We start from the raw sequence: 13,576 nt of genomic DNA, 5'->3' as shown, positions 1-13,576 counted from the left end.
CATTAGTGGTTAGAGAGATTTCACATGGAGGTGATTTTCATATATAAGGACTCCAACAATGAAGTAAAAAAGTATTAAGTAAATATATGTGCTTCGAGAGTTGCTTACTTATGAGAAGAGAACTCTATATATAAACATCATTGGAGGAAAATCTGTTGGAATCCATTTTCCTAGAAGCACGATGTTATCACATGCTTAAATATTCTTTAAGTCTATTATTTAGTCCGACTTATAATTTTGATAAAGTTTATTTCTTGTCTAGTTTCTCATAACAGTTGTCCCAAGTCAATAAATAATACTTGAATGCAAATGTTAACTTAAGGTGAACACATCCCCATAACCCACATAATTTTTAGTTTTTTTAAATTAATTTTTGTTGAAAAAACTTAAACACAACATTTTGTTATTAAAATTTGCTAAAACTAGTTATATGGACAAAAACGATTAGGTTTATGCATTTTGGTTGGTTAATTGGACAGGTTTCTTCCTCAAAAAACCTCCATTGGGAAGTTTTGGTGTTCGGGAGCGAAGCTCGGGAAGACTTGTAATGGCCAGGAGGCATTCTTCTTCTTTCGTAACCCAGTCGAGTAGGCAACGTTTGGTGCCTTGATCTATCTTCATATGGCATTTTCTATATGATAAACAATTTCTCAATTGTTGAAGCATTTGCTTAATGATTAAGACGAATTAATACCAGGCATATTACGCAAACCCAAATACTTTCCCAAAACAGGAGCATTGCAATTTAGCTTAAATATAAATATAGAATTTTGAATTTTTTTTATACTTAATCAAAAGTGAAAACAAGTGAGTTCCAGAGAAAACCACCCTCTAGAGTCTGTTAATTGGTAAAAAGTGTGGATATTTTATACAGGATTCTAGGTTTAAATCCTATTGTTGTTATTGTTCGCAACATGAATGATTCTAGGATTCTAGGTTCAAATAGTAAGTAGAAATTTGATATTTATATCCTATTTTTCTCTTTTCCATTTTCTTCTGTTACACACAAACAAATTACAGAGTAAGGAAAGAGCGTAATATGATTGATCTCTTATAAAATATTTTTACTTTTTAGGGAAATAATAAATAACCGTATGTTATAAATAAATAGTTTCTATTGTGTGGTGTTATTCAATTATGAAAAGTAACTGCTCAAATACATACAATTAATACATACACACGACATGCATCTAAGTTAAAAGTTAGTTATTAAAATTAAAATTATATATGCATTGTTGTGTTAGATGAATATTAAAGTGCTTTTTTTTTTTCTATTGTGGTTCCCTATGTATAGTTAAGGGTGCAAAAACAGGCGACAAAAGGATGAAAAATAAACCCCTTTGGAACCCCTCTCTCGTAAGGAAAAAAATATCATCATTTTATTTTTACAAACATGTTTATAATATCCATCTATGACATCAATCATCATTTCAATTTTATTTTATTTTTATCTTAGTAGAAATAACTATACAAAAGAGTAATATATAGGAATATAATAATTCCTCTTATAGCATGCATGAAAGCAAAATTTATTAGGCGATCGTTGTCGATAATCCTTGAAGGCCATAACCCATGTAATAAGGTTTCTTACCACATCCAAAAGGAGTAAGATTGCCTTGCATTAACAGAAAATTGCCTCCAAAGAGATCATTCACATGACTCTGGCCATTATTCAATTTCTTCAACGCCTTGCGCCATGAGACTCTGAATCTAGAGAGAAACTTGGTTCTTTTTCTAAGGAATCTCCTCAAGGCTGCAACACGAAGCCTTGGCCTTCTTCTACCTGCTAGAGCCCTAAGCTTAAGCCACGCCCTTGCTTTTTTCACTTCTCTTTGTAATTCTAGTGCTTCTTCGTCCAGTTCTTCTTCATTTCTCAGTCTCTGGTAAGGAAGTTTGCCCAATGAAGCCATCGAGGTAAAACTACTGACCAAATAATCTGTGAGCTGGGATGGATGAGAATGCTTTAATTGTTTGTAATGTTCACGGGAATAGCTGTTGTACTTTTTATGAGGTTCCTTCGATAAGCTAGGCAACTGAAAGCAATTTAGTTCGGTGCAATTAATCAATTAATTGGACTAATTAATGGTGCTGGAGTTTACCGGTGAAGCCAATTTAATCAAGAAAATTAGTTAACTTTTGTGTTATTTTAATTATTTTTTATTTCTTTTTATGTGTTTAAGGTTGTTATATAGAAATCAAGAAATATAATAAATTTTAGTGGTTCTAATAAAATTAGTCATGAAAATTTTTCTTTTAATTTGTTTTTTTTCACTTCACGATAAATGTATGTATGTATAAAATAATTAAATATTAAAAAATAAATAAGAATATAATTAATAAAAGAGTAATTAACGTCACATTTAATTTTACAAATAACAAATAAATAAAAATATTATTTTTTAAAAATCAGACACTTAAAAAGAAACAGAGGAAGTAAAAGATATATTTTTTTAAATTATCTTTTATTGAAACTTCATATCAATTATAAGAAAAAAATTAACCTTATTAAATAAAATGTATTTTAAAAATAATTTCATTAAATAGAAAATATATAATTGAGATTCGTTTATACGAGACAAAAAATAATAATAAATTCTCACTAAAGTTAATGGTCTTCATTGATCTTGGAAGAAGGTGTGCTTTCTTTTAATCTAAAATTTTAATACAAAAAATAATGATAAAAACTAAAGAATTATGGAAAAAATGTAAACATTATTAGTGCATTTTTATTGTAATTTTTAATAACCAAATCATATTTATTATTTTCTATGACATAAACATGACCATTTTTAATTATGGAAAAAAGTACTACTCGCAAAAGGGAGTGGCTTTCAGCCAAAGATGAGCTTTTTTGTGTATGGTTATACCAATTGCTTCTTCCATATCCAAGTCTTGTATTCCAAGTCCAAGAGGCAGTTCCCAGTCAAAACGAAACAGAAGATTTGCAAGTGCTAACTCAACAACTGGCATGGCAAAGTTCACTCCAGGACAACCCCTTCGACCAACCCCAAACGGCAACATCTCAAAGTGTTGTCCTTTAAAATCTATTGGACTAACTAGGAACCTCTCAGGTAAGAACTCATTTGGATTCTCCCAACAACATGGATCCATTGCTATTGATTTTGCATTAACAAGAACCCTTGTTTTGGCTGGGATTTCAAACCCTTTGATCGTGCAATTCTCTGTAATCTCTCTTGGAACAAGTAATGGCGCAGGGGGATGGAGTCTTAATACCTCTTTAACAACTGACTTGATGTACAAGAGCTTTGAGAGATCAATTTCTTCTACCATCTCTTTTCCTGTGACAAGATCTCTTACCTCTTCTTGTGCTCTTTTCATTGCCTTTGGATTCCTAATAAGCTCAGACATTATCCATATTATCGTGGCCGAAGCAGTGTCAGTTCCCGCTACAAAGATGTCCTACACAAAAATATCCAGTAAAAAAAAAAAACCATTTATCTCAAAATAATTACGAGTAACGAGAGTAATCCTTCTATTGCATAAAAATTGTTCTGGCAAAATGTTAGTGTATGGACAAACCAACTGAAAGTGACAAGTAATTAATTCGAATTGTTCAAAAAAGTGCATGGACAAAGCAAGTGAAAGTGACAAGTCGTTGGTGTATGCCATGTGTATGTTATGTCAAAAAGAACAGGAGACTCAAGGTATTTGGCTTCGGTACTATTCATGGGGACGTTGTCTAGTTTTGTTTCCGCAACACTTTTGGCAGCATTGTTGGTTCATAAATGGAAACAAAACTAGGAAAGTTTACACAGATTACGAGCAATCTTTTTGTTATTGACAAATCGATTCAAAATGGAATCAATGAAAAAAAAATTAAAAAAATATTTTTTTGTTTTTTTAAATATATTTCCTAGATTTTCTATTTACAGATCTTGATATGAATGGAGATTATTAGTAAGATTCCAATTTGGATGACAGTGTGGATGTGGCAGCACTTTGGTCTGTGTGGTTACAAAGAAACAACGTGCTGCTTTCTTCGTGGTCTAACTGGAAGATGGCTGTTGGTGTTGTTTTTCATAGCCGATACCAGCAGTTTAGGTAGGGACCTGATAGTGAGTTTTATTTTTGGATAGAACTCTTATATGTTGCTCTGTATTGGGTGGTAAGGAAGAGCCTTATAGTAGGTTTTTCTCATGTAAACAACAGCTGTTGGATAATATAAACTTATTTAGCCCATTAATTAAGTGTTAGGCCTATTAAGTTTGTGATATTATTTTAAAGAAATTTTTAAAAAAGTGTAAAAATAAATAAAAATAATATTTAGTTAAAGTAATATGTAGAATTAAGTAATTAGAAGAAGTATATAGAATTCTCTTATAAAATATGTGATATATCTAAAAACTCTCTCTTGAAGTCTATAAAAGAGGAAGATATTGTCATTTGTAAGTGAAATAAAAAAATGAACCTAAAGAAGTCAAAATAAAAATGTTTCTCAAATAATAAAAACTAATCTTCTTTTTTCCTTAATTTCTCTTAAATACTTCCTCTGATATTCTCCTTTTCAACATTGGGTATCTTTTACCCCATCTATAATATCTTTTATATTTGGCTTGATAAAAAATAATATCCATATTTATGCTCTACTTGGAACCATGGAAGGATAGAAAAATCAAATCCATTGGATGGAATTATTTTCCATGAAGGAAGGAAGCAAGAAAAATAAAGTAAGACTCGACACTTTCTTATCCATCCATTTTAGACTAAGGAGAGTGATAAAGATCTTTGGTCACACCATAAACATGCGCAGAGAGAAAGAAAAAAAAATATCAAATATGCATTTATGATATATGAATATCCGGATATCATTATTCTTAGTCTAAAAGAAAAAAATTGTTCTGTACAGTAAAAATACTAAAGAGTAATTATAGTATACAATTTTTTATTTCAAATATTTCATTAACACAAGTTTTTCTATTTATTTTTCTACCATATCATATCACATATCATATGTATACTTTTATTTCTTTCTCTCATTTTTAAGCATAGTCTAAATTGGACATATTCACGTACCATTTTTTTATTACTAAATTACTTATACGTATTTTTTTATTAGAGATATTTATTTAATTTTATACACATTTTTTTCTATACAATTAAGCATGATAAATGAAAAAAAATTATCTTTTAAATTTACTTATTTTCTTTTCTACCAAATAACCTAAAAAATTATCTCACTCTCTTTTTTCAAGTTTTCTTCTCTTTCCTTTTGCACTTTCTTTCCTAAAGTGGTGTTACTGGTTATAGTGTTTTTTGTTGTTGAATATTAGTGCTCTTATAGGTGCCTCTAGCCCTCTAGGATTACCTGCCTATTATATAGAGATACCTACGACTACTGAAAAAAAGTATGACTTAGTAATTCATAGTTAGAGTTAAAGAATAAAGATGATACCACGAGTACACCCTTGATTTGGTCATCAGTGATGGCAATTGCTTGATTTGGATCCTTCTGAACTCGAAGAAGCACATCGACTACATCTTCATGTTCTGCTCCTGACCTCTCAGAAGAGTTATCAGCAATATGCTCCTTAATCACTTGGTCATAAAAGTTATCCATTTCTCTGAAAATCTTCTCAAGCCTATTTTCAAGGCCACTAAACTTGTTGAGCCACCCCAACCGTGGAAAAAAGTCAACGGGAAAGAATCCTCCCAGCATCGCCTGTGTCTCTTTAAGCATTTCAGAAACCTTATTTGCATCATCTGCCCCGCTCCTGTTCCTTTTACCAAGAGCAATACGACACACAATGTTGTTGGTCAACGAAAGGGTAAGTTCACTCAAGTTAACAGGACCATGAGAAAGAGCTATGGTCTGAAGCAGAAGTTTGACTTCTTCAAACCTCACAGCTTCAAACGATTGAACCCTTTTCGGACTCAGCAGCTCCAAGATCATGATCTTCCTCATTTCCCTCCAGTACTCACCGTACGGTGCAAAACTCACGGTTGAACCGTATCCTAAACGGTTTGCAGCGTATAGCGAAGGCCTGCCAGAGAAAACTGAGTCATGGTTTTTGAAAATCTCTCTGGCCATCTCAGCAGAGGAAACTACCAAGGTGGGTATTGAACCCAGCTGCAAGAACATGAGAGGTCCATGCTTATTTGAAAGGTATTGAAGGGATTGATGTGGCAACGTACCAAGCTGGTGGAGGTTGCCAATGAAGGGTAGTTTCCTTGGTCCTGGAGGTAGTAGTCTTCTCTTTTCTGCAGTAGGCTTTCTCAGCTGTTTAACCAATGACAAAGTGAACAAGAGTGTAAGGAAAACAAAGACTGTGAAAGAGATCATTGCTACTGTATAGGTATTTTGCTATTACCCAAACACGCTTGAATGAAATTCATAGCAACACTTGGTATTATATACATAATATGAAGGTGAAGACTAACTACTGTAGAAATGTTATTAGTCGGCAAATCAAGCAGAAGCTAGTATTGGAAATCTCGGCTGCATGATCTTCTTGTTTTGGTAAATGCAATTGTGTGGCTGGCGGGCGGCGGCTACTGTGTGACAGCAACTCTGTCGGCTTGTAACTATGTTGAATGTTGAAGGGTACATCTTGTACTCTATATTTTAATAATATTTTTCTTCTTCTAAGAAAATAGTTTTGAAATAATTATAATAAATATTATTTAAGTTTTTAAAATTATAAAAAAAAATTTAGTTCATGATATTATTTAGTAACGTTTATTTTAACTTTCAAAATTGTAATAAAATAATCGACCTTTAATAATTTGTAGATTAAATAATATTTTATCATCTACATACTAAATTGACATTTATAATTTTAAAAACTAATTATATATATAATTCAATATAACTCGTTCGTGAGGCATGCATGCACCCCTACATGGAATACTTATTTATTTATGTAGCATGAAAACCTGTATTCTAATTCTAGGTATGTTTCTAGCTAGGAACGGAATCTCTTTCTTTGGGCTCTAAGATTTTTTTTATAGTTTATCAAGATGTCAGGAAAATGTGAATTTAATAGTGAACAGTACATAGAAAAACATAAAAAGGGCAATTGAATTATATTTCTCAATGCTTTTCACATTAATAAAAACTTTGTCAAAACAAGCATGTGTGGGCGGTGATGATATTTGTATATTTCAGATTCGTTTACGAGGGTTGATTGTAAGGTGTAAAGGGATAGGTATTAAAGTGATGTAAGATCTTTGTAAAGTCTTGTATCTTCTTAATTATATGCCATCTTGATGGTATATATCAAGATTCTGAAGGCTAGGGAGGTTTGGTGAAGTAGTGGTTTCTTAAGGGTGAGGGGTATCTTCTTATGGATGTTTGCTCAGTGATCATCATTTTGTGCACTGGGTGATAATTGTTTGTATCATGGCACTCATGTTGTTTTTATCAAATATATATAAATCTCGTATATTATATGAGAATGATTATTTTATATGAAAATAAGAATGATTAATTTCAACTGTTATATTAAAATAAAAAATTAAGATTAAAATATTTTAAATTTAACTTAAAAATTTATCTAACTATAAATTTTTTATAAGATTTACCAAACAAAAAATCTAATATCTTAAAGATTAGTTTATGACATCTTAAAATATCTCAAATATATCATACTACCATTATTATTATATCTATTTTCATCACAATTGTTATCTCAACCACTATCATAATTATTAATCATTGTTACCATCAAGATGATTATTGTCCTCCTTACTGTCGTTACCACCAACAACATTGTGATAGTTGTCATGACCACTATTGTCGTTACTAACATGATCATCGTTGTTGTCATCGTCGCCACTACTGCTGGTAGCAACGACGGTGGTTATAACAACAATCAGAGTGTTAGTGGTTGCGGCGATAATAGTAGTGATGATCTTTACTTAAATTAAATATTTAAGATAATTGATTTTTTTGTTTGACAATTCTTCAAATTAATCATTTTCATTCTAACACGATATAGCCTCTCTGTATATGTTATATTTGACAAGTACATCATTATATAATTTTCAACTGAATAATATTTTCTTACATTTTACGGTTGGATTGAAAGTTTTTATCACATAAATTATATATGCAAAATTTTATATTTATCCAAGACCATATGTAATAATATAAATATTTTAAAATATATTAAAATATAGATTATATGATTACTTTTATTGTTGAATTTTGACAAAATTTGACACACACAAACTCAATAATATATAAATATAATTCAAAGGTCAAATTAATAAAAAAAACATATTATATATCAAGCTTTAAAAATGATATAATAATTATTAAAGTTACACTCATATAATTTATAATTTATATATATATATATATATATATATATATATATATATATATATATATATATATATATATATATATATATATATAATATTCTGCTTATCAATAAAAAGAAAAGCATGTAAGGAGAAAGTCAAAGCATCGCTTCAATTGTTTAATGTAGAATTTTGTTAAAGCAACTGTCACATTTGTCAAATGATACTCATGTTTGATTTAAACTATTTTTTTTTTTGTAATCTCCAATGTGTAATATAAATGAAGAAGGAATAAATTAGTTATTGCTTTCAAAATAAAAATAAAAAATATTTTTGAATAATTTTAACTTTAATTCAAACATTTATGCAAATATATTTTTAAAAAAGAGATAGTTTTAAAACACAGTGCAATCTTAGATTAACACAGTTATTTATCTTGATTTATTCTTGTTAACAGATTAAACATGGCTCAGAAAAGAGGATTGAAAGAAAAAAAATTGAATATAATAGATAAAGGCTATTATATTTAAGTACAATAAGGTTTAGATAGCTGATGAAAACAACAAGTTTCTTAAGATATAACTAATTCATGAGAAATATTAGTGATACTCACTCTCTTTTCATTATTTTTGTTGTGATTGGTTCAAATTTGTTAAATTACTAATTTTGTTGTTTTGGTGGGTGTTACTCTTATTATTTAATTTAACAATTCTCTCATGATTTAAATATGAGATCCACTAAAATTAGTAATTTTAAAAAAATTATCAATCACAAAAAAAAGTGTTGAAAAGGGAGAAAATCTTGTTAATATTTCTCTTAATTTGTAACTAATTTTTTATGTTGCTAATAGCTAGCCCCGACAAGCTAAGTGTTCACAACATTTCAAATTTAGTAATTAAAAACAATACAAATGCATATTAAATTAAAGGAGAGTACAATAGAAAAAATGCCGAAACCACATCAACAGAAAGATGCATAAACAATGACTAGAACAATAAAAAGTCAAAGGGCAAAAGTCCAACCACTAACTCATGCAAGAGCTGAAATTTATGCGCATAATAAAAAGTCAAAGGGCAAAAGTTCAACCACTTGCCAAAAGTTACAATTCAATTCAAAGACAACTACTCTGCTTAATGGAAAATGCTGCATAATATCATTAAAGTAATGATTAATTTTTTTTAAAAAAAAAACCTTCTTTTTATGTAAAAGAAAAAAAGATAACATTAAAAAATCATCAATATAATTTTAACGTGTTTTATATTAAAAGTTCCACGCTAAAAAATAATACATATTTATATTTTTCTCTTTTTTTCTTTATCTAGATGTCTTATAACATGACGTTCTATGAAACATTTTCCTTTTATTTATCATATGTAATCGTGTTGACTGTTGTACGACATGAATAAAATACTTGCTGCATACTTTGTTTTTTTATCGGATGCTGCCTTTAAGACTCATATCACGGATATGGATTACCTGAAGTGGAATAATAGTTGCAGGGGTCTATACCATCCATTATTTTTATAATTACGTTTATTATTTTTTATTTAAATCAAAATATCATATATAAACAGACTTCGCGCTAAATTTTTACATAGATCAAGAGTCCAGTTTTACAAAAAAAAAAAAAAAAGTCTATCACAATTAAATAGAAGAAACTCCAATTTTTTTTAAATTTGATTAAGGTCAAGGTGAAGCTCAAGTCCAACAAAGTCTAAGTGGTGAGACTCGTTAAATAAGACTCATAAAATTTCTGATAAATTTTAATCTATAATGAATAAATGGTGTATTCAAAACATTATGTTAAGAGAATGTATTAAAAGCATTAATTTTCTTTATTCATTTCTTAAAAGGCAATACATGGTCCAATTTTAGAAAAGAAACAAGAAAAGCACTACTCTTGGACACAGGAGTAGCTTTCAGCCAAAAAGATGGTGTATTGATTTTGCATTAACAAGAACCCTTGTTGTTTTGGTTGGGATTTCAAACCCTTTGATTGTGCAACTCTCTGTAGTCTCTCTTGGCATAAGTAATGGCACTGGTGGATGGAGTCTCAGGTCCTCCTTCACAAATGACTTGAGGTACAAGAGTCTCGAAAGGTCAATCTCTTCTACCATCTCTTTTCCCTTAACAACTCCTCTAATTTCTTCTTGTGCTCTTTTCATTGCTTTTGGATTTCTAATCAGCTCAGACATTGTCCAAATAATTGTGGCTGAAGCAGTACTAGTTCCTACTACAAAGATGTCCTACATAGATATCCAGTAATAAAAATAATTATATCAAACTATTGAGTAACTATCACAATTACTGCAACATAAAGAAACAGAGAAGCAAGGAGAAAAAAACAAGAGAAAAAAATGAAGAAACATGTGAAATACTCTTCTGTGCATTATGAGAATGAGAACAAAGTATTTATACAATGATAAGTAAAAACTAGTAAAAACAAAATAACAGCTAATTAGCTAAATAACAGAAAAGTATAACTAATTAACTGAAATGAGAGATATATTGTAACAGCCCCCCTCAAGTTGGACGAAATATATTTTGGAGAGTCAACTTGCAAGTGATATCTTCAAATTGCGGACGGGGAAGAGCCTTAGTGAATATATTTGCAATTTGCTGAGTGGTTTTGACATGAATAAACCTGATAAAACCTGAGGCAACATGCTCACGAACAAAATGAACATCTATGTCTATGTGTTTGGATCGTTGGTGAGAAATAAGATTGGTAGATAAGTAAATGGCTGAGATATTGTCACATAAAACCATAACCATTGGAGGAGGAGGAGGATGAAAGAAACAAAGAAGTTGTCGAAGCCATAATAATTCAGAAGTGATGGAGGCAATAGCTCTATATTCAGCTTCAGCTGAAGATCTAGAAACGGTAAGTTATCTCTTAGATTTCTAGGTGAGAAGAGAATCACCCATGAAAATGCAATAACTCGTAGTTGATCTTCTACTGTCCATGCAGCTGCCCCAATCTGCGTCTACATAAGCACTCAAGTTGAATTTGGATTGTGAAGAAAAGAAAATTCCTTGACCAGGAGTGGCCTTAAGGTAACGAAGTATGTAGTGAGCATCTTGTAGATGAGGCATGCGAGGTTGACTCATGAATTGACTTAATTTATTTACAGCAAAACAAATGTTAGGCCGAGAGATGCTGACATACATGAGTCTGCCAAGCAATCTTTTGTATGCAGAAGGATCTAGAAGAAGTTCTAAATCAGTGGCACCAACTAGATGTCAACAATGCCTTCCTCAATGACACTCTTTCAGAAGAAATATTCATGAACATTCCACAAGGCTACAAACACAGTGTCACCAAGGGACCCAATGCACCATTGGTTTGCAAGTTGAATAGATCTATATATGGACTAAAGCAAGCTTCAAGAACTTGGTTCAATGCTTTCAGTAATACCTTACTCAGAAATGGATTCAAACAATCCAAGTATGATTACTCATTGTTTACTAAAGGAAAATGAGATAATCTCATAGCAATTTTAGTTTATGTTGATGACATTATTCTAGCTAGCCCAAGTCAAGAAATCATCTCCAGAGCTAAGACAATTCTGAAAAAGCATTTCAAACTGAAAAACTTGGGAGATCTAAAAATTTTCCTAGGCCTGGAGCTATCTAGATCAAAAGAAGGCATTTTCATATGTCAACGACATTACACATTATCTATGCTAGAAGATTGTGGAATGCTTGCCTGCAAACCATCTTTGATTCCTATGGAAACAAATAACAAATTGACAGCTAACTCAGGAACTAAGCTTGTTGATCCAGGATCTTGTAGACGACTCATTGGCAGGCTTTTGTACTTAACTATATCTAAACCAGATATATGATACTGTGTGCACAAATTAAGTCAGTTTGTCTCCAACCCGTATACAAACCACATGCATGTTGCAAACATGTTACTTCAGTACCTTAAGCACACTACTGGTCAAGGTATTCTTTTTAGAGCCAACTTAGACACAAAATTACATGCATATGTGGATATAGATTGAGGATCATGTCCTGAAAGTAGAAAATCAACCACTGACTTCTATATCTTCTTAGGAAATTCCTTGGTTTCCTGGAAAGCCAAAAGACAAAAGACAGTAAGCAGGTCCTCAACAGAAGCAGAATACAGGTCCTTGGCTTCTGTCTCTAGTGAAATTACATGGACTCGAAATTTGCTTACTGATTTCAATATCAAAACTCCTTTTGCTACTGTCTATTGTGATAACTAAGTAGAAATTCATATTGCTTCAAACCCTATTTTTCATGAGAGGATCAAACACTTAGAGATTAATCTACATTTTGTCAGGGAAAAGGTTTTTCAAGAGATTCTGAAGCTCATACATGTCAGAAAGTACCACTAACTTGCAAATATTTTCACCAAAGTCTTACCCTGAAATACTCTTCTTAGCATCATTTCTAAGATTGACATTGATAACATCTGCCTCCCATCTTGACGGGGGTATTGGATCAAGACTTCTAACAAAACATTTATCATTCTTTTATTTTTAAATACTTTCCATATATATGTAAGTTTGTTAGGTAGTTATTCTGTTTTCTTTTTTGTTTATTTCCTTTTTTAATTTGTCTTTCTCCTTTTATACATATGTAGTTGATAATTATTAATCACACACTTGTAACCTTCTTGCTGTTGATCAATACAGATTTCAAGATTTTTCGAGTATCTTTTCTTCCTTTTTTCATGTACTTTCTTTTCAAATGATCACAAGATTAATAACTTCAATAACTAGAGATACAATTATGAGATATAGATCTTGTGAAGAAAGATGATTTAGCTTTGTTGATGACATGGCCAGAAGCTTTGAAGTATGCCTCAAAAAGCTTCATAATATTTCTCTTGCTTTTAGTTATGACATATCTTTGAACGATTTAAGGTTATGTTTGTATATTTTTAATATTATGTTTAAATAATTTAAAAGTGATTTTTTAATTGTAATAATTTTTTAATTAATATTTTTTTAATTAATATTTTTTTATTGATTTATTAACTTTAATAAGTTATAAAATGCGAGATGTAAATATGAGAATGGTTACACGCGCGAGTATACCCTTCCCATTCTCATCGAGGGAAAAAAAACTAGTCGACAGCATTTGCAATTATTTATTCCATTCCGCAGCTCCACCAAACCTGACCGAACCATGGTTAAAAGGATGACCCAGATTTAACCATAGTCTACATTAGACAGCACAATCCAGCCCCTCGATCAACATGCTCCAATGCGATCGACACGTGGACGGTAAGATTTCATCCCAACCGTCTCCACGGTCGTTATTATTAGGCTAACAT

General features: G+C 30.9%; 1 protein-coding gene across 1 annotated transcript; it reads right to left on the bottom strand.

Annotated features, from left to right (window-relative positions):
• Positions 1 to 2,622: 2,622 nt before the first annotated feature.
• Positions 2,623 to 6,341, bottom strand: CYP71A9 (cytochrome P450 71A9-like). Its single transcript, NM_001252763.2, has 2 exons — positions 5,414 to 6,341; positions 2,623 to 3,420 (listed from the first exon to the last, which is right to left on the bottom strand). The coding sequence occupies exons 1-2, from the start codon at positions 6,299 to 6,301 to the stop codon at positions 2,809 to 2,811; spliced, it is 1,500 nt and encodes a 499-aa protein (NP_001239692.1). The 5' UTR covers positions 6,302 to 6,341; the 3' UTR covers positions 2,623 to 2,808.
• Between the last annotated feature and the right edge of the window lie 7,235 nt (positions 6,342 to 13,576).

Source organism: Glycine max, chromosome 5 (genome assembly GCF_000004515.6).
Source record: "Glycine max cultivar Williams 82 chromosome 5, Glycine_max_v4.0, whole genome shotgun sequence".
In the NCBI taxonomy this organism is placed as follows: Eukaryota; Viridiplantae; Streptophyta; class Magnoliopsida; order Fabales; family Fabaceae; genus Glycine; species Glycine max.
Note: the sequence above shows the minus strand (reverse complement) of the source record. Positions and strands in the feature narration are given on the sequence as shown.